Below are 25,576 nucleotides of genomic sequence, written 5' to 3'. Positions count from 1 at the left end.
TGAATATGTATGAAGGTGCCTGGTTGGTGGAGGGAGATGTCAATCAGGCGCCGGCTCGGCGGCCTCCCTTTTTATATCAGAGAGGCTGCAGCTCCGGCTGAGTTTGGGGAATTAGCAGCGAGAGGCATCAGGAGCTGGATAGGAGGCGCAGGGAGAGAGACAGAACTGATTCTAAAGATGTGGCCACAAATGGCAGTCTGATGGGACTGACTGTGAGCAGCGGCTGGTTTTCTAGGTAATGGAGAGGGATTTGAGCATCTTGTTGCACTCTGTGTAGGAGTTGTGGCTGCTTTACAATGAGTCGCTTCCACACGGAATGGAATGTAGCCTGAGCTGGTATCCTTCAGATTGCACCCCCCCTGCCGCCGCCACCTTCCGAAAGAAACTTTTGCTGCTCTTCACCATGCTGCTGCTGTGGGTCTACATCTTCTACTCGTGCGCCGCCCTCTGCCTGTCGGTGCCCAGCCTGGCCAAGGCGGGGGCAGCCCAAGGCCCCCAGCCCAAGCTGCTGCTGCTGCCGCCGCCTCTCCGAGCCCAGCCGGAGGAGGCGCCGCTGGCCCGGGACGGACTCGCCTTCAGGTCGGCCGCCTCCCGGGACCTGCTGCAGGAAGACAACGCCGAGCTGACCGAGGAGAGCCCCACCGCCCTCAGCGGCCACTCGCCAAAGCCCTTTGATCTCAACCTGGGCGGCTACGGAGCCAAGAAGCTGCCGCAAGCCATCATCATCGGGGTGAAGAAGGGAGGCACCCGGGCTCTGCTCGAGTTCCTCCGGGTGCACCCCGACATCAGGGCGGTGGGGGCAGAGCCGCATTTCTTCGACAGACACTACGACAAGGGCATGGAGTGGTACAAGTAAGTGTCGGCTGCTGCACTGGGAGAGGAGAGGGTGATGCTGAAACACTGGGGGCTGATCCAACCTTCTTATCAATGAGTTACCCTGCATTCCTGTCCAATTTTGGGGGGGATTCCTACTGGGAACTGGAATTAGACTTTTAGACATTTACATTTTACACTGAGGCTGTTGGGAGCTCCCTGTGAAAGCAACAGCGTATGTCCAAAGGGTTTGGGACACCACTCTCTCTCTCTCTCCCCTCCCCCCTCCAACTCCAACAGGCGGAATCTTCCCTCTATCCAACCAAATCTCTGGGTACCCTCCCCCCCCCCCACCTCACTCAGCCTCAATACCCCTTCCAGCCCTGAAGAAAACGGAATGAGTTGAAGCCGACATATTTTAGCACCTTGTGCTCAGCAGTTAAGCAGAGACCGGATTTAAACAATAAAACAATGGCTAGCTGATTCTTCTACTCCATGTAATGAATCTGAACTAGATCCCCCCCACACCACATTTACCGTGCTTGGGATTTTTATATCCCTACTCTCGGAAGAAAGGCTTGCATTTTAATCATGGGGCGGGAGGGGGGCAGGAATTGACCTGAGTGGAATATATAATATAGTATGTGTGTAAAATCTAGCACATGTGTGCGTGTATTATTTTCACTGTCTCAGTTTCACAAAGCTCCCGTAAATGTACACTCCTAACCTTCGAATTGACTCATAGACAGCCCGTCTTGCGGGGTTAGATACTTTATACCCGAATGGCGTCACAGCTGGAAGAGAAAATGTGTGCGAAATGATACAAAAGTTATTGTGGATACCCTGCCGCTTGCCATTAGCGGAGAAGGTATTTCACCAACTCCACCATCACCCCTTAAGCAGTTTAGACCCTAAACTCCACTGCAAACCCTGGTCTGAAATCAGAATTGGACTTGTGGTATGTCAGCGTGTGTTTTATATGAGAAGTCTCACGACTTACTACACAATGGATGAGAGATTAGTAACTGCTTAATTTTTGAGCTTTCTCCGGTGGGGAGTTTGAGTCCAGGTTGAGCTGGAATGATCACCCTTTCAGTGTACACGGGGAGTGACTTCAGCCTCAATGGGGTGGGTGGCAAAGGCGAAAGAAAGATCATTAAAATGAATTATGGTGCAAAACTCATTAGGCTCAAACTGTAGGGAGCCGAGGGCAGTTTGCTTTTATTTTTATAGATCTCCATAGTGGGCCAGGAAAAAAAGGATACTGTGTCGGTTCAAAAGGTGAAAGCCAGCGGACTCTTTAGCTCAAGCCAGGAAAAGGGCTCGGTAATTCAAGTCCTGGGAATAAATCGCGATGCAGAGAAACAGGAGGTTTTTTTGCCCTTTCTGGGGAAAGCCGCCGCCGTTTTCCTGGGAATGCAGTCTTCACAGGAGAGCTCTGCTCCCCCAGCCCTGTTTCACAGGCCAGCGGCTGAAGATCACTCCAGTGATCCACTTTGCTCGCTGAGCTGTCGGGGTCCCGCTGCAGTTGATGGGACGTCCGAATGATGGGTGTAACTTGGGGATGTCCCTCTCTTGGCTTTCAACCCACACTCGGACACAGGAAGGCACCCTGGCGCCTCACCTAACATCTAATCCGCAGTTTGAAAAAGGGCAGCTATCCTTCTCACTACTTTAGATGCCTCACCCCCACCAAACTTCGGAAGAGTTCAGATCTCATCGATGTAACCAGTTAGACACTTAAACACCAACCTTTCAGAACCGGCTCAGTCAATGACTCTCGACGTCTTCTGATCAGATGGTTGACAATAATTACTGGAAATTTACTTGTATTTAGTGAGGACTAATCCTCTCCACAATTTTTTTTTAAATTTTCTTTCCCTTCCGTCGGCCCGATGGTTGTATGGGGATGGACGAGAGACAGGAATCAAATTGAATGCACTGTCCATGTTCCCTTTCTGACACATTTATACCATGTAGGTTTGCTTTAAACCTTCGGGGTGAAGGGGATGAGAGGTGTACTGATTTGTACAGAAAGAGTTGCACTTTTATTCCCCTCCCCACCCGAGTGGGAGTGAGGCATCCTTCTTGTAATGGCCCCAATCTTTAAATCAAATCGCAGACTCGACCGTCTTCTCAAAAAAACATCAAGGGAGAGCTGGTTTAATTTCACCTGATAATGAAAAGTCCCGTGCCTTTGATTCATTCTTTTCGAGAAAAAATGAATCCAATAGAGATAAGAAAAGGTGTGAAAATCAGAGATCTGCCGAATCTGATGGGGGTTTATTCTGCTCTGTCTCTCTCTCAGACAAATGCTTGCCTTGAGGGAAGGACTTTGATGTGAAGTTTTTCTGCCTGATAAAATACTCCTTTCCTTCAAAATATGCGGGGAGTTTGAGAACGTTTCTTGTTTTCAGTGCTCTCCGCTTTTGACTGCAGTGCAATAAAAATGTCAGAGACTTTTAAAATATGTATATAATCCTTCTACCCAGTCCTCACAGTGACGCGCGAATAGGAACCTTCTAAAATGTCTTGATGAATTGCACAATTTAAAAGTCGTTAAAATCCGATTTGTTTTTAAAAATATTTATGGATTTATGGATTATTTACTTAATTGACCCGAAGGGAAGAATTTTGTTTAACGGCGTCCAAGAGAACATGTAACCGAAGAAGTGGTGCCGCCGTTTCAATGATTTTAAGCCTCTTTAAAAATGGACAAATAATGGGTCATAAAATCCCAGCAGAATCAACGAAACAATTGATCAGGGGCCGAGAGAGGTTTTCACACCTTCCAGCCTGGAGCCTGTGTATTATTTTGTTCGGATTCCAATAGATTTTACTATTGGGCACAAATTACTTTTCTGTATTTTCGACATTTCCATTAGAGCAGGACATTGGGTCATTGAGTACACGGTAACTTGGCGCATATTAAGCGGGGGATCGATTCTCATTTATTTGTTCTGGGTCCGTTTTACTTGGTAAATGAGTGGAGCCAACCAAGTGCTCAGAATTTCTCCCACCCAATGTTTGGAAATGTCGCAAACTTTACACTCAGTTCGGCGCTGCGCCGTTTTCCAGCTCAGTTGTTGCTCCTTGGGTTGAGTGCAAAGTAAATCAACATTAGCCAAAAACATCGAGAGGAAAAGAAAACAAGTCGGCAGAGACGTGTGCACCCTTCCCCGGGTGTTATCAGTACTTCTGTCTGAAACCAAACTGCAGTCTCAGAGTCCTGGGGGAGTGTTTGACAAGTTCAGATCCTCTTGCAAGGAACATCTAATTACCCGTTCCTGTCATTGGATTTAAAACAAAACTCTCCAGTTTTACACTAAGGATGTCCCTTTAACAGAGACTTAGAATAAGGGGAGAAAATTTTGGAAGGGTTTCAGAAATGTCCTTTCTGTACCAAATGGCCGTTGACCAATAAGGCAGAGAAAATTTTGTATTAATATTCAAGCTAGCGCCGCACATAAACATTAATTACAAACTTTGAGCAGATTCTGAATTGTACAGATGTTATTTTTAATTCCAATACAAAATCATTCCCATTATTAAATTGATAGAAAATATATCATCTGGTCAAATTTATTCATGAATATTCAGATGACTTTCCTATTTCATAGTAACTTAATTGCATTGTCAATGTGAGCCTCACTTGTGACTAATAAATAAACTTTAATTCGTCTCAGACACAATTAGATGAATGAACTGGTGTAAATAAGTTTTATTTTGCTTCCTCCACCGCCCCCCCCCCGCCCCCAATTCACTGGTTGTCCACTATCTGCACAGGATGGTGAATCAGTCAAAGGAAATGGGTTCCTTGACTGGTCGCCGTTTGGAGTTGGCGGGTGTTCTGGGATTTGGGGCAGAGTTTTGCCCCAACTGTTTACTGTCACAACACAGAACATTTGTTTATTTCCTCTCTTCGCCCCTCCCTAATTCCAACATTTTGGACGGAGGAGGCAAAAGAAACAAACAAGTGTCCATCTGCCAGGAGATAGCCGGCTACTTCGGTTGTTTAGCTAGAAGAGAATAATTGCGATTCCGGCTCCAACATCAAGCGCCTGCTAACTCTGACACTGGGGGATTAAGTTTAGTAATTTATCAACGATGATAATGAACAATTTAGCAAAGGGAAAAGTTATCCAAATGTCGGCGATAAGTTTTAGTTTTTTAGTCTACTTTAAATCCAGACCCGAAAATCCGGGGTGTTCTGACCCGAATTGTAATTAACGACAGTTTAGTTAAGCCACAGTAAATGTACACTGAAAGGGTAGTTTTTCTTGTTATTGAGATTTTTCTTTTGAACAGTGTGCATGTTACTCTGTATTTGCTCTATCGGTTGCCCCACGGGAGCATTTTTACTCCAGAAAGTAATTGGATGAGAGTTTGAATATGAACCTTTTTAAAACAAAAAACTTTTTCATAGCTATCAAAATTCTAAAGTGAGTTGAAAGTTTTCGCGAAGTGGCCATTTAAAAAAAACGCTTATTCTATTTTTTTGAAGGCTAGTTTTTTTTTTGGGGGGGAGGGGGATGGGTTAAAGCTTCGTCCTTTTCCCAATATTAAAAATAGCAGGCGATCTGACGGTGGGAGGCGAGGCAGATCCTTGGCCATGTCCTGTGAGTTGCCCAGACAGATGGCAGCTTCATTCTGTGAGAGTGCTGCCACCACCAGGTTCCCATCTTTACACACAAGTGGTGACCAATCTCAACAAGAATACAAACTAGTGGGATGGGGGAGAGAGAGAGAGAACTCAAAAGCATCGTGTTTTCCTGTTTTTCGCCTGACTAGGCCTGCGAAACTCATCCCGTACTAATCCATCTACAAATGGTGGGGCCCTCATGTTCATCCTGTTACATTAATCTGAATGTAATCATTATATCCCAAATGAATTTGTAGATCGAAACTACTTTTTTTTCCCTTCACCTTACACTTTGATATGTTTTGCAGTGTGTCTTTCAGATTCTACACGAATAAAATATATCTTCGCAAAAAAAAACAAACGCCGATGTAACCAGAACCCAATAACCCACTGGATTTGAGGTTAAATACTTATTCCGTTTCTCAATTAATATTTGATTGGTACACTTCTGCCGCGGTTGGCGGAGCCCATTTTCTCTGATCCGCCTTTGGGGAACTGCTTGGATCACCCCGAAGTGTTCCAATTGTCAATGCATTTAGTAAAGAGCCGTGCCCCCAGTGTGAAGCTAACCAATCCCTCCCCTCCACACACCCAGCCCCACAGCACACAAAAAGTTTTCTAAAATTAACTGGAAAAACTAGTTGAAGCATCAGAAACTTCACCGAATCTAAAACAAGAACTAAGCAAATATCACTGGTCATGGTGAACGGTGTCTGTCTAATGTAACCCATCTGCACTGTCACCTTTGGAAGGAAAATAATGTTCTACCGTTAATGTCCCGCCCCCCTCAAAATATGTGTCGGCTTTCTGAATAACTACCAAATGTTGGTCTTTATTTGGGGCAAAATGTATTTCTTTCGCTGCCAGTCCTTTGTTCCAATCACTTCCCTTTCTGGGGGCAGAGGAAGGAAAGATAAAACAAGAAATCGCTTCTAAAATATCTTTTAGAAGTCCACTATAAGGAGGAGGAAGCCATCTTTCACAAAGCCACATCCATTTACTCCCAACAGATTCTTAAAGGAGGATCTGTGCCCTCCAGTGAGTGAATGGGGGGTAGGGGCTGTAATTGATAAGACATGGCTGTGGTTGTCACTTAACATATGGAGCAGAGGGAACAGGAAAAGAGAGGGGAGGCTTCCTTGTTTAATTAGTAAGATCAGCTGTTATCACCCGATTGGAATCCCGTCGGTAAATAAACCCGCAAGTCGAGCTCCTTGAAAATGATACCATTCATATTGTGGACGAACCACATATAAATCTACTCCTGAGAGATTTCCACTCTGCAAGTAATAGATGTATGTGTGTGATCACCGAGCCTCTTCTATGCCGATTTAATGTTAAGATTCATACTGTCATCAGACCAAGGAGGTTACATCAGTTTGGTCCATGCTAGAATGACACGTACATTGACGCATCTCAGAGGATGGGAAACGGGAACCTACTGAGTCAGAAAGGTTTCTGGCCAGCAGCCTCACCCTCTCAGTATAACATCAAAGAGACACTATATTTTTGTTAGACTCTAGAGCATAAGTTTGTTTTCTGCTTTGTGCTTGAGGGGCGTTTAATGGCCCTCAAACTGATCTTTGCAAGGCGCTTATTTTTTATTGAGATTTGAATCTTCGTACAATATAGCTTCAATAAGTGAGAAGATTTGAAATTGTAATCAAGTTTGACAAACTTTTAAATGTCAACCAGTCAGGCATTTCTCAATTTATCAAGCTAATATTCACTTTCGATTTATGCCAATAAAGGATTATCCCTGAGAAAGCAGTAAAACTGCATTGTCTCATTGATCTCGGGGTATTCCCACTTCTGTGTTGCCAGTTTGTAGGTTAACAACCAGATATATTCAATATAATGCTTGTACCTGAAGACAATCACTCTGTTAGCTAGATCTGTACCTGCTATTAATTGTCAAGGGAGTTACATTTACATATGTGTTTTGTAAATACAGGTCAAGGTTGGTCATTGGACAACGTTCTGATATTGAGTAGCTACCAGAATGGTTAAGAGGCCTCTTTAAATTTGTTCAAATGGGAGGGGTAACAAAATATAATCTGGCACATTGTGTTGCACGAAATTTCACCATTGCCATTTCCTATTGACTTTAATTCCATTAAGTCCAGTATTTCCTTAAAGTCCCAATAATTACCATTACATGTGGCTATGTTTCCAATGTGAGTAGCTGTGTGTGTATGTGTGTGATCATTGAGATTCATTATGAGCAATTTTAATTGCTCATACAGTTGAAATGTATTTTCAGTTTAGTTATCATATTTCAGAGCAATTAGCCTGTCTCAGATTATCTGCAGGTTGTTGCAAAAAGCCCAGATATTGTCAGTTTAATTGGTTGTATATCATGTATCTGTACCAGAGTGAGTCTGGTGTTTGTTTTACAGGAATTGAGGCTTTATATTTGCAGTTACAATTAATTAACCCGCCTGAACCAGTGTTCTCCTGACAAGGAGAGTAAAATACAGGACATGAGTTGGTTTTAAAGTTATAGATAAGATGAGGACAATCAGTTGAAGAATGTAAAGATTGTTTAATGAGACAGAATCATTCATTGTAGCAGATTTGTTGGGGGGAATGTGAATAGCAAAAGCCATATTTCATTCTTTTTATTCCATTTGACACAGAATTCATTGCATTATTGCATTAAGGAGGCAGAAGGACATTACTGCAAAATGTTCAACTGCTGCACTTTCGATGGCCTTTCCTACTTGCACATTACTGAAAAAAAAGGGAATTTGTTTCAGACAGCTGTAGCTTTTCAAACTGGATGGCACAGTGCTTCTAAGCACTCCTGTTAGTCACGAAGCAAGCCCACAGATAGTGACTGGACCTAAAAACAAATTTGCAAGAGAAATTGGTTTGCAGAATTCATGATTCATTTAAAAAACTTGATGGGGAGTTTTTCTAACTGTAGACGTAGCTGAACAAATTTTTCCCACAACCCGTGCTTAAATTGTCATAAACCTTGTATGAACCATTGATGACAGAAGCAGCCCTGACTGCAAAATTTCTTTTCTCAACTACCTAGACAGTGCATTAAGAATGTTTCTTGATATGTGTCTTACAGATTAGGTTAAGATGTCAAGACATAGCAAGTCAATCAAGCACACCAATTGTGATCAGTACCTCATCTAATAAATTTCTTGTTTCTAATTAATGACCAACTAACTGAACTACATATTGATGATGATACTGTAAGAGAAAGGCAATGTAGCAGTTGAGGTAACTGATAACAAAGACTTTCAAAACCTTCAGAATTCCTTCAGCAGATGATTAAGTGACTCAATCTACTGCCTTACCATTGACAACCACACTTTATCAACTAGGAAGAGACCACCTGAGGATCTGAAAGTTTGTGTAAGGACCTGAATAATATTTGTGTGACCAAAGGCATGAATCATCACACTATCTTCGTATCAGTAACTTAGTAGGTGTTAGGTGATATTTTTAATTTGTCTAATGCCACTGTCCTGAAGCAGTTACCCTGAAACTGACTAAACCTTTGATGTTTGTACAGCACCAGTAAGTCTATTACTCAGACCGGCACTTAATGCAGGCTCACAAGTTCCCACAATAATACACTTGCCTTCATGTTCACTTTGTGATTACCATAGGTGCCATGCAATAGACACTATCATTTTTTTGAATTGTAGGGAACTCCCTTCCACTTGACTTAATTGTGCTTATTGCAGTTTCTCAGTTGAGGGTTACAGTGGTTGTGGTTTCACACTATATTGTCAAAATACTCTTATAAGCCAGGTCTCCTATAAAATATAGCTTAAATATGGAAATTTCCTTCCCCGGTAAGCCAGATTGAAAGTATTTCTCTAATAATTGCATTCACCCAATTTGTAGAAATCTTATTGTAAATTAGTTGGTCCAAATGTGAAGTCTACTTAAACACACCAAGGTGATCAGTTAGTTGTAAGTAAATCTGTTAAAATTAAAAGTCCGATTTGACATTAGGAAAGAGTTTGGAACAAAGATCTGGTATCCTTAGTGCTTAAGTTAAGTGTCCTAGGTTTCAGTCAGATTAAATATAACAATTCTATGAATCAGATTGAATAACAGCAAAACTGCAAAGGTATAACCATTATCATCCAGTGGGTTTTGCTGAGTTGATTAGTATCACTTATTGCCTTATTTGGCAAGAACCATCATAGAATGAGATAAATGCAATTTTGAGTCTTACATTTGTTTCACAGTTGTAGTTTTAAACTTTTTTTAATCCAATTGTGCTTTATTTTTAATATTCAAATAATCTGCACAGCCGGTAAATTTGCAACATAGCTTTTCTTAGCATTTGCGTGTATTTTGAAAACTCATGCAAGGTTTCAGTGTGAAGCTAAGATTGTTGCCTCTTACAATTAACAAGAACATTGAAATTTGAAATGGCTACACAGATGTTGGTACCTACGCAGCATTGAATTCAGAACTGCAAAGTAATAATACAAATACTGCATTATCTTCCATTTTCTATTGATGTGCAAGCTCTGTGTCATTCAGTCAATCCATAAGACAAAGGATCTTTTTGGGTTAAAGACATGATTGTAGCTGCCTATTTTTTTGTTTATCTTGTTCTGCATTTCTTTGTTGCACACCCACTGAAGACTTTTAAAAAAAAAAGTTACTGGAGTTTTTGACCCCAATTGTTTCCCTAGTTTGCAAGCTCTTGACCCAAATGCCTCATTAGCCTTACATTCTGGATGTTTTAATGGACAACTGGACCAGCAGCATTCTGGGAAAGGTCAGACTAATATCCTGCAGTTTAAAGAACAAAGTAACCAAACCTCGTTTTCTCTTTAGTTGCTTGACTGCCACCTCCTCTGCTCTGAACAGACTTTAAGGCTAGACAGGTTTAATGTTAGGTTACACATCACTTCTCTGCCTTTGGAAATAACTTTGCATTAAAAAGCATTCAGGGGTTGCAGCACGCCAAAGCCATTTTGATAGTTGGAAGCACATTGAGGCATCAAGCTTACAAGACACTTATTCTCTCGCTTTGGAACTTGCACTTGCAGAGTAAAGTTAGTTACTATTTCAAAAACAGTGTAAATCGTGGAAGGATTCTACCAGAACAGAATCATCCCAAAACCTGTGACACTGAGGTAAACAATTAGAAGCCTACGTTTAGGTTTGTTTGTAGAGAGTGAATTTGGTCATTGTTTGGGGTTCAAATATTTTTTATTGAAAGTTGAGGCTGTGGATGTTGAGGTGCAGAACTGGCTAATTCTTATATAAAATCTGACCTCTATTTCATTTCTTTAATCTATATTTGTGTCATTAGTCTTTAATTTTTGCAAAAGCACAAATATAAGATTGTAAAATTCCAAATGAGAATTATTGTAATTTATTTTCTCCTTTTTTGCTTGACCTCAGAACAACTGTCCAGCATGACTACATTTATGTGCTATTTACAGACTTAAGTGGTTTGCTCAGCATATCAAGTTAATATAGTCCTAAAAGCTGTGATCTCAAACCATAAAATGTGCTTATTTAAAGTTTTAGGTAATTAGACCACTGTGAGGCAAAGGACAATGGATTTCTTTAGAGATGTTCAGCATGAAGAGCACTTTTTAGTAAGTGTAATTAGGTTTGAAGGCAATGGAGGAACCTGTTTTGTATAAATAAAACACTTTCCTCTATGCATTAAAAGATTACTTTCACTCTGTATTCTATTGTGCCCGTTATCCCAACAAGCTCTACCTAAGCACCATAAAAACAGTAGGTAGCAGCAGAATCACATGGCAACCCCTGCCAGCCAATCCTGTTCCAACTCCTTAACCGGACACAATGCCTGGAGTGGCCTCTTCACAGCGGTGAAATTACTTCTGCTGCACAAACTCCTTTCATCTCGCACTGGGAAGCAGTGGATTGTTTTCACTTTGAATTACAGAGACTAATTGTAAGGGGGACATGGGGAGAGGGGAGGAGTGAGGCTACTGGGGTGGCCTGGCCCCTGCCGGCCACCACTGAATGTGGCCACAACAGTTGGGAAAACATGGCTGAGCGAGATAGGAATCTCCTGCTGAAGGTGGAAACAAAAGCAATTCAGTCCAACAGGAACTCCATGTCAAACACCCATGTTGGCAGTAAGCTTTCCACACATGGTGTACTGCCAATTATTGTTCAGGATCATTCAAACAAGCCCCTCATCAAACTTCTTTTTACACATATTCCTTCTTCCTTATTAAGGTTTTCTTTCCCCTGTAGCTGAAGTCAGCTGTATCAAAAGAAGCCAGCTGATCTTGTAGGCCTGATGCTCAGCAAGGTTCTTTTTTTTTTTGTTTTGAGCCAAATGAAAGGTTTATTTTTCTGGGTTTTTAAGTTCTATGTTGGACACTTATTTAACAATATGCCGCCCTGCAAAGATGTTTATTGGCAAAACTGAGGAGGGAGGAAATAAACACCCAGAGCAAAGTATACAGCCAAGACTAAACTACTTCCATTACACTTGTATCAATTATTAACTCTTAATGCTCCAATGACCCATCGATTCATCAAGAGGCACAGACTTGGAATAAATCGCTTATTTTACCCTACCAGGAAATTGATGCATGCTAATTTTGGCTATAAAATTATAATAGCATCTGACACCTTGAGGGCTTCTTTCCATGAAGATCCTTATTTGATAAAGTAACATGAGTGTAGATTGATGTTTCTCGAGCAAAATATTGCTATTGAAGCTCAAACCATGTGGATAATTAGTTGCCGCTAATTTTGTAGCAGCACTAGTTCTAAAATATCTGAGGGAAGTCGATGAACAGTTCAATTTTTTTCCATTAAGTGCTGTGGTCTCCCATTTTAATCGGCTGCAGATGAGAAGGTTTTACTTGTGTGGTTTTACTCATATATGTTGGGAGTCTAATGACCTATTTGGTTTATGATACTCTTAATTGACTGCAAACTATCCGACATTGAAGGTATTGCAGGCTATTAATGTTTTCCTTTGCTCATTTCAATGTGTCTCTTATAGAGTCTAGAAATGCCTCCTAACAAGCAGCAGACAGTTGTGCAATTATGTAACTGGAAACATTCGACTTTAATTGGCTGCTTCTCCACTACAGTGCCAGCCAAGGAAAGGAACAGTAGCGGAGAATAATCTTAGTTATTCTTGTGAAAACGGCAGAACCTGAAAAAGTCAACACTCCCTTCGACTCTGACAATAGCACAATCTGACCACATCCCATTAGTCCTGTAATAATTCTTCTGCCTTTTTAAAGGCAGTCCAGGATGTAACTGAATCACTCGACACGTGTGGAAGGTTTTGCCTGGGACTAGGGATTTCCAAATCTCCAACTTGATGTGGAAATTGCAACAGCCTCGGGTAAGAAATCTACGGGAAGAGAAAGGAAGGGAAAAAAATTGAACAGCTGTGACATTCTTACTGAAAATGATCACGGCTGCTGCAGAAATTGTTTTGTCTGATGCCATCTTTAAAATCATGCCATCTTATCTTTCATGACTAGTAATGAAGGCAGATACACATTACTGAATCATGGCACCTCCCATTTAATAAGCAGAATGTGTTGGCATGCAATTCTCCAATCTCGCACGTGGCTGGGATTCTCCGGTCCCGCTGGAGTGAATTGAGTTTTGGCCAAGCACTAAATTCTCCGTTCTCGCTGGCAGCATCGGCGGGGCATGTGAGATCAGAGAATCCAGGCTTGCAGGTTCCTGGTTTAGCACCTTGGGCAGTAGTGATCCTGATCTGGCTCTCACATAATGTCTGAGGAGATGCTGGAGGAGTATATTTCAGAGGGTGGACCTGGGTTGGCAGTGGCTGGCGGAACTTTTATTTTGGGGTCTGGAGCAGTCCTCCTCTGCCTCCGAGCTTTTTAAATATCTCTGAGGGCTTACTCCATTGGCCCCTCTAAAGAAGGTTGGCTAATCCTTTAAAACTGGCCCATGCTCCACTAAGGTTAATGGATGATTTGGAATGGGGTCTCAAATGGACATTTGACCCACTGTACATTTCACAGTGCCCAATACTTGTTTCAGGAGGCCATCCTGGACACAGGTGATAAATTTGGTGTGTAGTTCGGCGCACCAAATGAAGAATCAAAAGACAATGCCCCCTTGTTGTATGCACACATTAACTAATGTGGTTTTCTTCCAACTTCTGGAGTAAATTCTCCAGCCCTTATTACTCATACCCATTCCCAAAATAATCCCGGCTGGGCTCAAGAAAGCTGAAACCTTCTGAGCCGCAGCATCTGTAACGTCTGCAAGGAGATAATTAACTCTCTGATCTTAGCTGATAAAAATACTTGGACTATTTTTATGATCATATAATACAGCAGGAGGAAGTTTGAATGTGACTGTTCTGAATTCACTATGAATGCATGTGGTTGTAATACTAACTGCCAAAGTGTCAATGGATCATAAATTGAAATCCTGAGATTCAACGCTCAAATAATTAATTACAACTAGAAGATAGCATGAAATCTATCAACAGTTACAATATTAAGGAGGCTTTTAAGACATTGTAGTCCATTAGACTGTAAAATTCTGACCAGCTACTGATGTAAAAATAAGTTTGATCCAATCAGTAGCTTTTGACCACTAACAAAATCAGTAAATGCCAGAAGAATGTTACCAGTGTGAATAGCCACAAATGCTTCTGTTAAACCTGGTACTGTAATACTAGCCTTCGGTGCCCAAGCTCCAGAATGGTGTCAAGTTATGCCCTGGACTCACTTGAATTGAAATTCCTAGCTTATTATACCAGTACACAGCATTTTAAAATGCTAACGGACAGATAATGCATCAGTTAACAATGAGGTTATGCCACACATAGAACTTGTGTGATGAATTACGGTGTATGGAGTCCAGAATGTAAGTTGAGTTAGTTGGAAATCAACAAGCCAGCTTTGAATCCTGTCTTTTTGCCAAGCCTGGACTGAGTTAGCATCATCCTGTGTATTGGAACCAGGTGGTAGCTGAGTTCCTGGCTGTTCATTTGAACAGGATGCTGTTAAAAGTTTTAAGTGGTAGAAATTATTTTTCATCGTACATTTTTCACTTCAGTCGATTACTTGCTAATTATAATACAATACTCTTAGGAGAGAAGATGGTAATCATAAATTTATGATTAAAGGGTAGCACAGTGGTTAGCACTGCTGCATCACAGCACCAGGAACCCAGGTTCGATTCCTAGTTTGGGTCACTATCTGTGCCGAGTCTGCACGTTCTCCCCGTGTCTGTGTGGGTTTCCTCCGTACTCCAATTTCCTCCCAAAGTCCAAAATACATATTGATTAAGTGCATTGGCCATGCTAAAATCTTCTTCAGTGTACCCGAACAGGCAATGGCGTGTGGTGACTCAGGGATTTTCATAGTAACCTCATTGCAGTGTTAATGTAAGCCTACTTGTGACTAATAAATTAACTTTAGCAAAAGTAGTGCATTTGACTAAGGAATAATGTGATTTTGATGAGGTCTATAATGTATTATGAAATAACTTACGCTTGCACACAATAACATGATAAATTCACTCATTGCACAGTTTGATAAGGTATGCATTTTAAAAAGCAGGAAACAATTGTAGTCAACTTCATGTGACCGATGCAACAAGGTGCCACATTGCACTGTTTGTCACACAGTTTGGAGCAGTCAGATTGTGCTTCAGCAGATCAAATTTCAGCAAACGTCAATCGAACATTGTTCTCTAAAGTGTAGCATTGCAGCCTTCTGAGTTGGGTAGTGCACACCCTGCTGAAAGGCTGATCAGGTGCGATAAATGTAACCTTTTTTAAAAGTGTTAAGAGCTTTGTTCTGACTGAGACCCCATACTACTGTCACTTTGATATGCTGCTGTTTTTCTTCAGAGACAAGATGGGTCAGTAACATGTTACAAACACCTCTGGCAAATACCCAAACTAAATAGATTGATCATTTCAATTTGAAAAGTCAGTACAAAATGGGCATTGCTGTTTTACCACACAGATGTGGCCTTTTGGTTCTAGCAATGGTGCGGACCACAATTTCACCTTGCTCATTTCATTTAGAAGCCTGCACCAACAACAATCCCATCTAGCCCCTATCCCCATAACCCTGACACAAAGGGGCAATTTAGCATGGTCAGTCAACCTAACCTGCGCATCTTTGGACTGGGAGGAAACCAAAACACCTGGAGGAAACCCATGCAGACACAAGGAGAACGGGAACCTGGGTCCTTGACACTGAGGCAGCAGTGCTAACCACTGCCACCATGCCGCCTACGTTACCTTTCCTTAACATTACTCAACAAAGGGATATCTTGAAGAGCTTTTATTTCAGTCCATTTCCCCTTTATGTGAAACTCCTTGCTACATTGCATTCTCCAGTTGGGGGATGGTCAGAAGAGAGACTTGTTTGTACAATAGGTGCCTCTGTCAGCACCCTCTGCACAGCACACGATGTAATTTTCTTGCACGTGAGACACCCAAAGGAGTTATTTCCTCCTCCTCTCCCGAAGGAAGGTTACACAACTGCTGTGCAGCACTCCATCTGACAGCCTGGGCAAGATTGGACAACGCTGGTGTGATATTCCCCTCCCAAATGCTTCAGTGAGTTAAAGTCATGCTATAAAATACTGCAAGGCTCATCACTGGAGAAAGTAAAATGTCCTTCCCAGCAGTGAATAGAGTATGGATTTTTGGAACTCTATTAAAAGTCATCAATTGTAGGTTGTGACAGAACACTCCCTCAATGCATTGACTTAAAAACACCTTGAAACTTTCAATTAAGCATGATGACTTGATAAAATGGCCCGACAATGTTTAAAATATAGTTGTTGATGTCAACAAGCAGATAATGGTTCATTTGACCGCTTTTAACATTTTTAGACTTCAGAAAGTGCTGTTTTGTTTCTAGATTCCTTCCAAGGTTTGCAAAAATATCAGGAAGTCTATCTTGTAGGGAGTAATTCTTATCAAACCCTTTTGAAATTTTGAGGAACTACAGTTTACTTCACTTTGGGATAGCAAGCCCACTGTATGCATACTGTTGTTTATCAATTGAAATTTAGCAACCCACTACTTTTCCAAGAAACCTGCAATAAATTCAAGCAATAATTAATCTGTGCATGGCGCCATGTTTGAGAGCAGCAGTATACAGAATCGGAGTGGTGGGATACATGTGTGCCCAACATGTTTTGACTCCAGAATCAGTTTTCTTACCCCACGGAGAGCACAGATTTCTCCAGCAGGGAGGGAGCTAAAATCTGATAGTGTTGCCACATGGGGTTCCTGCAGTTTCATCCTCTTCTGTTTACATAGCATTACTGTTCCAATCAACTTCCATGGGAACCTACAGGGTCTAATTTATTAGTGCCCATTATAAAAAGAGAAGGAATGTACTTCTGCTTTTAACATTGTAGAACGTGTGGACCCATGAATATGTGGGTTCCTAATGCTATTGCCCCTCTAGAATTTCTCTGCTTTGCCATCTCTGCGAAAGTAATGTGTATATGTCTATTTAATACACTTTACCCAACATCAATATACATAAATGAAAAGCACAGGTGTTTCCAAGCTTGGCAGGACTGTACAAGTTGAATACATCAGGATCGAGGAAGACTAATCTGCCTTAATTGAATTTATACAGTAGTTGATTACAAGGTATTCATCTGTAGCAGATTCTTTCCAGAACAAGTTATGGCATACTCTGTTTTTGCATAATCCGTGCCTTATGATTGCAGAGTTTCTCATTTGGCAACCATGTGATTGTTCACATGCACATTATCACCATTCAATGCAAACCAAAGAGAAATCCCCCTTGAAATGCTGTCTGATGTCATGTATTTGGAGCATAGATTAATCAAGCAGCTTGACTATTAACAAGAATTTAATTCAATTCAAAGTTCAGTTTTTCTGATTTGTCCAGAACAGTCTTGTTCTAAACCTGAGGACGAGCAGAATGATTCATCTTTTTGACAGATTGGCCTTAAAACAAAATGCTGTTGTAAATCAATTAAGTGAATTAATATTTCTAATAGGACCTTCAAAAGAAAAATGATAAATGGATTTGGAAAAGATGGGTCCGTGATCCTGTTTTATTGATCTGGAGAAGTCAGTAATATTCTCGTACATTAGTGCAAAGTTTTAAAAGATTTCAAGGATTCAGACTTCAAAAGATTTCAAGGATTCAAAGCTTCATAGTGACAGTGGCTTGGGTTCAATTCTGGCTTCGGTTGACAGCGTGGAGTTTGCACAATCTCCCCATCTGTGTGGGTTTCCTCCGAGTGCTCTGGTTTCCTCCACAAGCCAAAGATGTGCAGGTTAAGATTAATTGATCGTGGTAAATTGCTTCCTAGTATCCCAAGATGTGTAGGATAGAGGGATTAGTGGGGTACATATGTGAGGTTAAGGGGATAGGGCCTGGATGGGGATGCTCTTTTGGAGAGTCGGTGCAGATTCAATGAGCTGAATGGCCTCCTTTTGCACCGCAGGGATTCTATGAAATTCGTCTGGAAATAGGAGTTCAAATGAAGCTGACTTTAACATGCTAATTTGTGGAGTGGGAGCTAGGGTTTTTGTTTGGATACTGGTTGAACCATGAAGACTTGAGATAAAATACTTATTTGGGAAAGTTTAGCATGGTAAATTATCTTTCAGGAGACTTGGTTCTTTATTTCCAATTATCTGTACAACACAATTGAATGATGCAATAACCTAACTGTTTTGGCAGTGTCTAAACTAAAATCTAGTTCAAAACCACCTTAATATGGTGAATGCTTTGGGATCTTTGTGTAATAGTCAATGTGGCAATGGTATGGCTGGGCCTTTTTCTAGAGTCTTGATCCTGACTACATGACACACTTTGATTCATTGAGTATCACATCTGATTTAATTTTAATAGTTTACAGCAAATTAAAATGGCTGAGCACTGACTTTGATCAAGACCAGCATTAGCAGGTGAATTAAGAACCCTCATTCTTTTTAAGATTTTGATGTTTAAACGGCGAACAAGATAGTTTTGCAGCTAAACTATCAATCAGATCTTTCTGTTCAGCCGATTAAAGCTGTTATTGGGAGCCAATGTTTAGAGCACCATGTTTTGCTCTGGTCAATGACTCTAAATGAACCTTTGTTTAACATGGGTCGTGAAGATTGTCTTTTGATGTTTGGCTGGTTTAGGCACTTCTCCAAACCAGTGCACCTTTTTGAAACTGCGAATGGTGCATGACACTGGGTGCAGGATGAGGCTCCGCTGCCTAACTGATGCAACCAGGTATAAGCCACTCCAGAATAAAAGGGGATAGTGAAGTCTGCTGCTTTCTTCCTGCAGTCAGCCTTCCAGCTTTGTGTGCTGAGGTTGAAAAGTAAATGAAACAAACAAAAGACTTGAAAGCAAGACTAAAGTGATGTGAAAGAACATCTGTTTGCTGATGAAATCTCAGAATACCTATACCTTATAAATCATATCGATGCAATCTCCCTTTTCATCCAATGGTGAATCGAGCTTCTTGCTCTTTTGTTGCTTTCAAACCATTGAAATCACAATCAAGCATATGTAACTGACTGCTCACATTTCTCCCTACGTTTTATGCAATCATTCACTTTGTGTAGGTCTTGATGTTCACTTCATTCCTTTCAGAATCTCAAATCCAAATGGCCATTGTGTTTAAAAAGAACCCTATCCAACATTTTGGAGAGTGATTTTTTTTTTATATATATAATGTTCAGTTATTGCTAGAACTGCTTCCAATGGCGTATTTGGCCATTTGCTTCTCAAAAGCAGGGTAATATGAGATGATGTCCCAGTCTGTGCAGAGCGTTTTACTTTGCAAAACTGTACTGAAAGCTGCATAAAATTGCTTTGCAGCTTATTGCTGAATCAGTTGTAAACAATGTACACTCGCTGGTTGCTTGGGAGTATAATTCTGAAGCAGTGAATATACCTGATGGTAGCTGCAGATGGTGCATGAGTATTTTTGTCAATGTTGGGTCACTGCCGTATCCTGCAGCTCTTCAGAATACAATCTTGGTCAGATTGCTGTGCCTTGTGAAAATAACAAAAGTTCAAATATATAACTTATTCTTAAGTGATATTAGCTGCTTGGTGCCACACTGAACCAGAAGGCTCACATTACGCTGCCAATGTAAAGTACGAAAATGCCAGTTCAATTTTGATATCACGGATGAGATAATGGAAGCTATCTGAATGCTTTGCTGTAGTGTTTGGAATTATATTGGTGTAATATTCATGTTCAGGTTGTTCTGCATGTGCTTTGGGCACGTTCATGCATGAAGTGTATTCCATATTTGTTGCAAAGCTGAATCAACTGTTTTGTAACAATGCAAATTGGAAAACAGTTGGATGGCAAGAGAAGTGACTTGTCTAAGGACTAATACCACGATTGTGTAAAAGGGCTGTGAATTAAGCTGTATATTTTGATTAAAATCTTTCCTGTTCAAGCAAGTCTTCAGCATTAAAACACTCCCTTGGATGTCTAAAGGGAATATAAATTTGTAGGGTGGAGTTGAAACAACATTAAGAGATTAGTAAACCTATTGTAGAACCCTGAATTTAAATTCCAGCTACTCAAATAGTTCATCATAGTGATTTTGAGAAAGCTTTTGAACATTCTTTTATATAGCGTTGTGACCCAAGATATTATGAAATAAAGAGAATAAGATTATTTTTCAGTGTTGATGGGAAAAATATTTATTGCCTCCAGATCCTAGGCAACAACTTACCAAATGCTTCCTCTATATTCCTGTTTGCTTGAAATGTTTCAATTTGTTTTAATTAATGATCAGAACATTAGCTATTCCCCAGCTAATTTGTTTTTTTGTACACTGTATAGTTCAGATTGAATTGCTGAACTGTGGACCATGATCCAAAGCTCTGGCATCTTTTATTTGCATTTCATTGAAATATTATCCAAATAGAATATTTATTAGTTTGCTAAAGATAAGCCCATTGCTTGTGCAACATTACATAATTGTGTTCCTGTTTTTAAAAAAATTACATTTACTGCAAATTAAATGTTCCAAGAACCTAAACTATAAGTAACTGGTAAATAAAGTTCAATGAACTCCAGCTGCTCCTTTCTAACTTTGTCCCTGGGAATACCAAAATCTGTCAAGCTAAACAATTTGTCGACATTAACTCGCTTGCTAGTTTTCTTTTTAACCTGAGAGAACCAGTGAATCCCTATCTATTGTATGCATGCAGAGGGTGTCTTCTATGGGAGGACTTGTTACAGTTATATATAAAAAGAAACATCTGTAAATCCCCAACTCACTGACTATAACCAGTGAATATTATTCTGAGAAATGCTAACAGATTAGCACCTCTGTGCAGACAGAACATCCAGTAGAGAACAGCGATTGGCCTATAAAATATACACTGGCAATTGATAACTTTTGTGAATGTTTGTTCCTTTTCCCTAATATTTAAAGAACCAGGACTTATTGCTCATTTTATATTTTGCGTCCTGAATTTTGCATTTTGTTTCTTCTAAACTTTGTGGCTTAATGTGGAATGAGTGCAAGTACTGTAGTTAACATGCAAAATAGGCCAATCTGTTCTTCGTCTAAGACAGGTCTCTGTAGGTATTAGCAGCAAAGCTCTTTTTTTTAAAGAAACCTTCAGTAAATTATGAAACTGTTCTTGCAAGATAATAATATACAATGGATCCCTAAATATAATTCTTAGGAGGCTAGCAAAGACAATACAAATTGTGCAATAGAACAATCATAATGACTGAAATGGAACTTGTGTTGAAGTGGTTACTCTCCTTTGTAGTTAAGAGCATGAATTACCTTGAGATAGACATATAAATTTTGTGAATATACAAATACACTCTCTTCTTAGTTCAAAGCTGCTTAATGTAAACTCTGATGATTACATTTTCTTGGGCATTATATTCCCATTTTGCTGAATGTACATTGCATCAAAATCCAATCATTTGAGGGAAGCAAAGTGCAGAATCTTCCCATCGTGCCCACCAAGGGAATTGTAGCAGGTGGGACACGGACCATACATAGCTCCGTTGACCTCACCAGCAATAGTGTGTACTGACTCCGAATTGCATAAGACAGAAGAAACTGAATCCGGGCTTGTGGCAAGTCCAGCTACAAGAAATTTTTATATTCACCAAAACTCCACTCCAAATCACCATTCCAATTTATAGGTATTCTGATCCAAATGTACTTAACAGTAACAGAACATATTGCCAATCAATTCTTGCCAATCTCTGAATTGTCCTAAGAAGTTGGTGATCGACTTTCTTGTGAAGCTGCTGTGGTCCATATACTAATGGCATTCCCATTATGGTCTTAGGCAGGGAATTCTAGGGTTTTAACAAATGATAAATGGAAGGCATAATTCCTGAGTCTCTAGGCAGTTCCCCTGCTGCTGTTTTGCTGGAAGATCAGTGGAAACCCCTGGTGTAAACTGCTATTTATTCCATTCCTCCAGAAAATCTGAAAATTCTAGCCTATACGTCTGAGTTGAGTGTGACTTGGAGGAAGCTTGGAGTCCCTCTCCGCAGCCATGGATCTATTGAATTGAATAAAGTAGCACTTTTAAAATGTTTCATAGAATCCCAATGGTGCAGAAGGAGGCCATTCAGCTCATTGAGCCTGCACCAACAACAATCCCACTCAGGTCCTATCCCTGCAATCCCACTTAATTACCCTGCTAATACCCCTGACACCAAAGGGCAATTTAGCAATCATCCTAACCCACACATCTTTAGAATGTGGGAGGAAACTGGAGCACCCGGAGGAAATCCATGTAGACATGGTGATAACACGCAATCTCTACACAGACCGTGACCCAAGCCGGATCCCTAGTGCTGTGAAGCAACAGCACTTACCACTGTGCCACCATGCCTCTCTTGTTTGACAACCTGTGATTCATCTTCACAATCATCTGTGTGCTTACAGTAAAGTCTAAAACATAAGAACTTAAGAAATAGGAGTAGGAGCAGGAGTAGGCCATCTAGCCCTTCGAGCCTGCCCCGCCATTCAATAAGATCATGGCTGATCTGTCGCTGCTCAGTTCCACTTTCCCGCTTTCTCCCCATAACCCTTAATCCCCTCTCTTATCAAAAACCCATCAACCCACGTCTTAAAAATATTTATCGAGGCAGCCTCCACCACTTCAACGGGCAGAGAATTCCAGAGATTCACCACCCTTTGAGTGAAGAAGTTCCTCCTCAACTCCGTTCTAAACTGCCCCCCTTTTATCTTGAGGCTGTGCCCCCTAGTCCTACTGTCTTTTTTGAGCGGGAAGAGTCTCTCCACCTCTATCCTATCCATCCCATTCATCATCTTATACGTCTCAATGACAAAAACATTCAGCAGTGATACATATGACATGAATAAACATGTCCTGTTGCTCATTTCAGCATAGTATTTCCACAAGTTGAATCATATTTATTTTAACAAAAATGGTTTGTTTATTTTACCATTATCTAAAAGCAATTATTGCATGCGAATCAAATGGTCTCAATGATTGGGTGATATCTGTGAACTCCCAATAGTGAACATACTCAGAGTATATTTTCAGTCATATTCCAGGAACAATTTTTAAAAAAATCACAATGGCATTGGGTTGATTGTCAGAACATTCATGTTTCGTTTTTGGACAGGAAGGAATTCTACAGCAATCTGAACATTGGAAATAGAGACCATAATTGCTTAAATCCCTTTCGCCTTTTTTTGTTGTACTACTGAAATGGCTGTTGATTTTAAATAACCATGATGTTCCCAATGTGAATTGGCAACAGTGTTCTGGTTTTAAGTGCTGAATCTTCCAATAAGGCAGTTTCAGATTCAAAAGCATTCCGACAATCCATGCAAACTCCAAGAGAATCACGGGTAGTTACCGTTTTACCATATTAAGCAAATAAAGTTACAGACATTTTGGATTGGGCAACTTGGAAATGTTTTACTACTTTAACAGTCTGTATAAGTCTATACATAAGTAATTTAAATATTGTGTGTTCCAGCTACTCTTGCTTATCTTGCTCCAGATAATTTAGCCAAGGGCTATTTTCCTAGTGCTTAATCTGTGGCTGTTCTCCAATGCTATATTGTTTCCATTGAAACATCATCAAATTAAATTTCTGATAACAGTAAGGTACCAATTGCCAAATCCCAGGCTGTTGGATGCTGTCTTTTCTGGGTATTGATAGCATTACATACGTTCTACATGATTAAATTTGCTATCATTTTTCAAATGTTTTACGACTATTTCTAATATTATTCCTCAAGACAATTTTCTTCATCAAAGTACCTTTTCTTTTTACTTAGGGATCTGATGCCTAAAACACTGGATGGACAAATCACCATGGAGAAAACTCCCAGTTACTTTGTTACCAAGGAAGTAGCTGCCCGAATCTATGCAATGTCCAAGGATGCCAAGCTAATAGTAGTGGTTCGGGACCCTGTCACTCGGGCTATTTCTGACTACACGCAAACTCTCTCAAAAAAACCCGATATCCCCAGCTTTGAGAGCTTGACCTTCAAAAACAGGACTACAGGCCTGATCGACACCTCATGGAGTGCTATTCAGATTGGCATCTATGCCAAGCACTTGGAGAATTGGCTGCAGTACTTCCCAATGCACCAGATTCTGTTTGTGAGCGGAGAGAGGCTGATCAGTGACCCAGCAGGAGAACTAGGCAAAGTACAAGACTTTCTGGGTCTAAAGAGGATCATCACGGACAAACATTTCTACTTCAACAAGACCAAGGGCTTCCCCTGCTTGAAGAAGCCAGAGGGCAGCAGCAAGCCCCATTGCCTGGGCAAAACAAAAGGCAGAACCCATCCCAACATTGACCCAGAGGTGGTTCAGAGGCTGAGAGACTTCTACAGGCCTTTCAACATGAAATTTTACCAAATGACGGGACAGAACTTTGACTGGGACTAAGGTCAATTTAACCTCATGTAATTATGATAAAGACATGTGAATTTATTGCTATATATATATGTAACTTGTACAGAAATCTATTTTATAATAATTTATTTTTAATTCTTAAGCAATTAATTCACTAAGCTGCCTAACCACACTGTATATAGATCAGCCCATATCTTCTAACATTCCACAGTTTTAATTGCATTGCTCATTGATGGTGCTGTCATTCATTGATTTAAAATTTAATATCCAAAAGCACAACTTTTTGTTACGGGTATTCAGTGTTCATATGGTCTAACAGTTGGGCATTTGACTCCTTGCCTGTCTACTTTGGCTTCATGCAGAAAGTTTTTGCTGTAAAAGTCTATGAAAAGAAGCAAAAAGTGGTCAGATGGTATGAGTTAGTGCAGAACTTGCACATAGATGTTGGACATGAAGAAAATCTTGTTCGCCTATTGACAACAAGAAGGGAAAAATAATCAACCCCTTCCCATACCTTGCTTAAATCACTAGCAACTGTATTCCAGGCCTCCAATGAACAGATAATTGCCAGTATCTTGCTGCTTGAATCTTTTTGTTTTGTCTTCTCTCTTTAAGACCATAAAGATCTGTTAATTTCATGACATGGATTACTGCAGATTGGATAATCATTCTGTGAAGTCTTTGTAAATGAAGATCCCCAAACTGATTCCAAACTCCCTCTCCCATAATCGTGGGGCTAGGTTTGGAATGACATCCATTGTTCCCCCTATTGCAATGAGACATTCACATCACTAACTTTGATCGTTGAATTGTGACCTGCAGGCTAAATATTCTCCTCATCTTTTTAACTCTAACATCCATGAGCCTGTGGCAGGAAGATATTTGCGGTCATGGCCAGCAGTGGGATTGTCATTTAATACCTGTATGATTATTGTAAAATTGGAATTGTCCAGCCCCTTCACTGGCCAGCTGTGGCTATACAGGCACCATGTGGAGATGCCAGCGTTGGACTAGGGTAAACACGGTAAGAAGTCTCGCAACACCAGGTTAAAGTCCAAGCAATTTATTTGATAGTAAACCCACAAGCTTTCGGGGTTTGCCCCTTCGTCACCTGACAAAGGGGCAAACCTCAAAAGCTTGTGGGTTTACTATCAAATAAATTCCTTGGACTTTAACCTGGTGTTGTGAGACTTCTTACTATACAGGCACCCTCATGTGGTAGTAACATAGTTAACGTGCTTTTTTTTATTTATTTGTGAAAATGTTG

At 40.6% G+C, this 25,576-nt stretch overlaps 1 protein-coding gene across 1 annotated transcript; it reads left to right on the top strand.

The window, feature by feature from the left end:
- Window positions 1–111: 111 nt before the first annotated feature.
- On the top strand, window positions 112–25,343 carry LOC145356361 (heparan sulfate glucosamine 3-O-sulfotransferase 3B1-like). Its single transcript, XM_080209027.1, has 2 exons — window positions 112–852; window positions 23,724–25,343. Exons 1-2 carry the CDS (start codon window positions 317–319, stop codon window positions 24,340–24,342), a joined length of 1,155 nt encoding a protein of 384 aa, XP_080065153.1. The 5' UTR covers window positions 112–316; the 3' UTR covers window positions 24,343–25,343.
- Window positions 25,344–25,576: the final 233 nt, after the last annotated feature.

Source organism: Carcharhinus amblyrhynchos, chromosome 21 (genome assembly GCF_965287045.1).
Source record: "Carcharhinus amblyrhynchos chromosome 21, sCarAmb.v2.hapA, whole genome shotgun sequence".
Taxonomy (NCBI): domain Eukaryota; kingdom Metazoa; phylum Chordata; class Chondrichthyes; order Carcharhiniformes; family Carcharhinidae; genus Carcharhinus; species Carcharhinus amblyrhynchos.
This window is presented reverse-complemented; position numbering and strand designations above follow the sequence as displayed.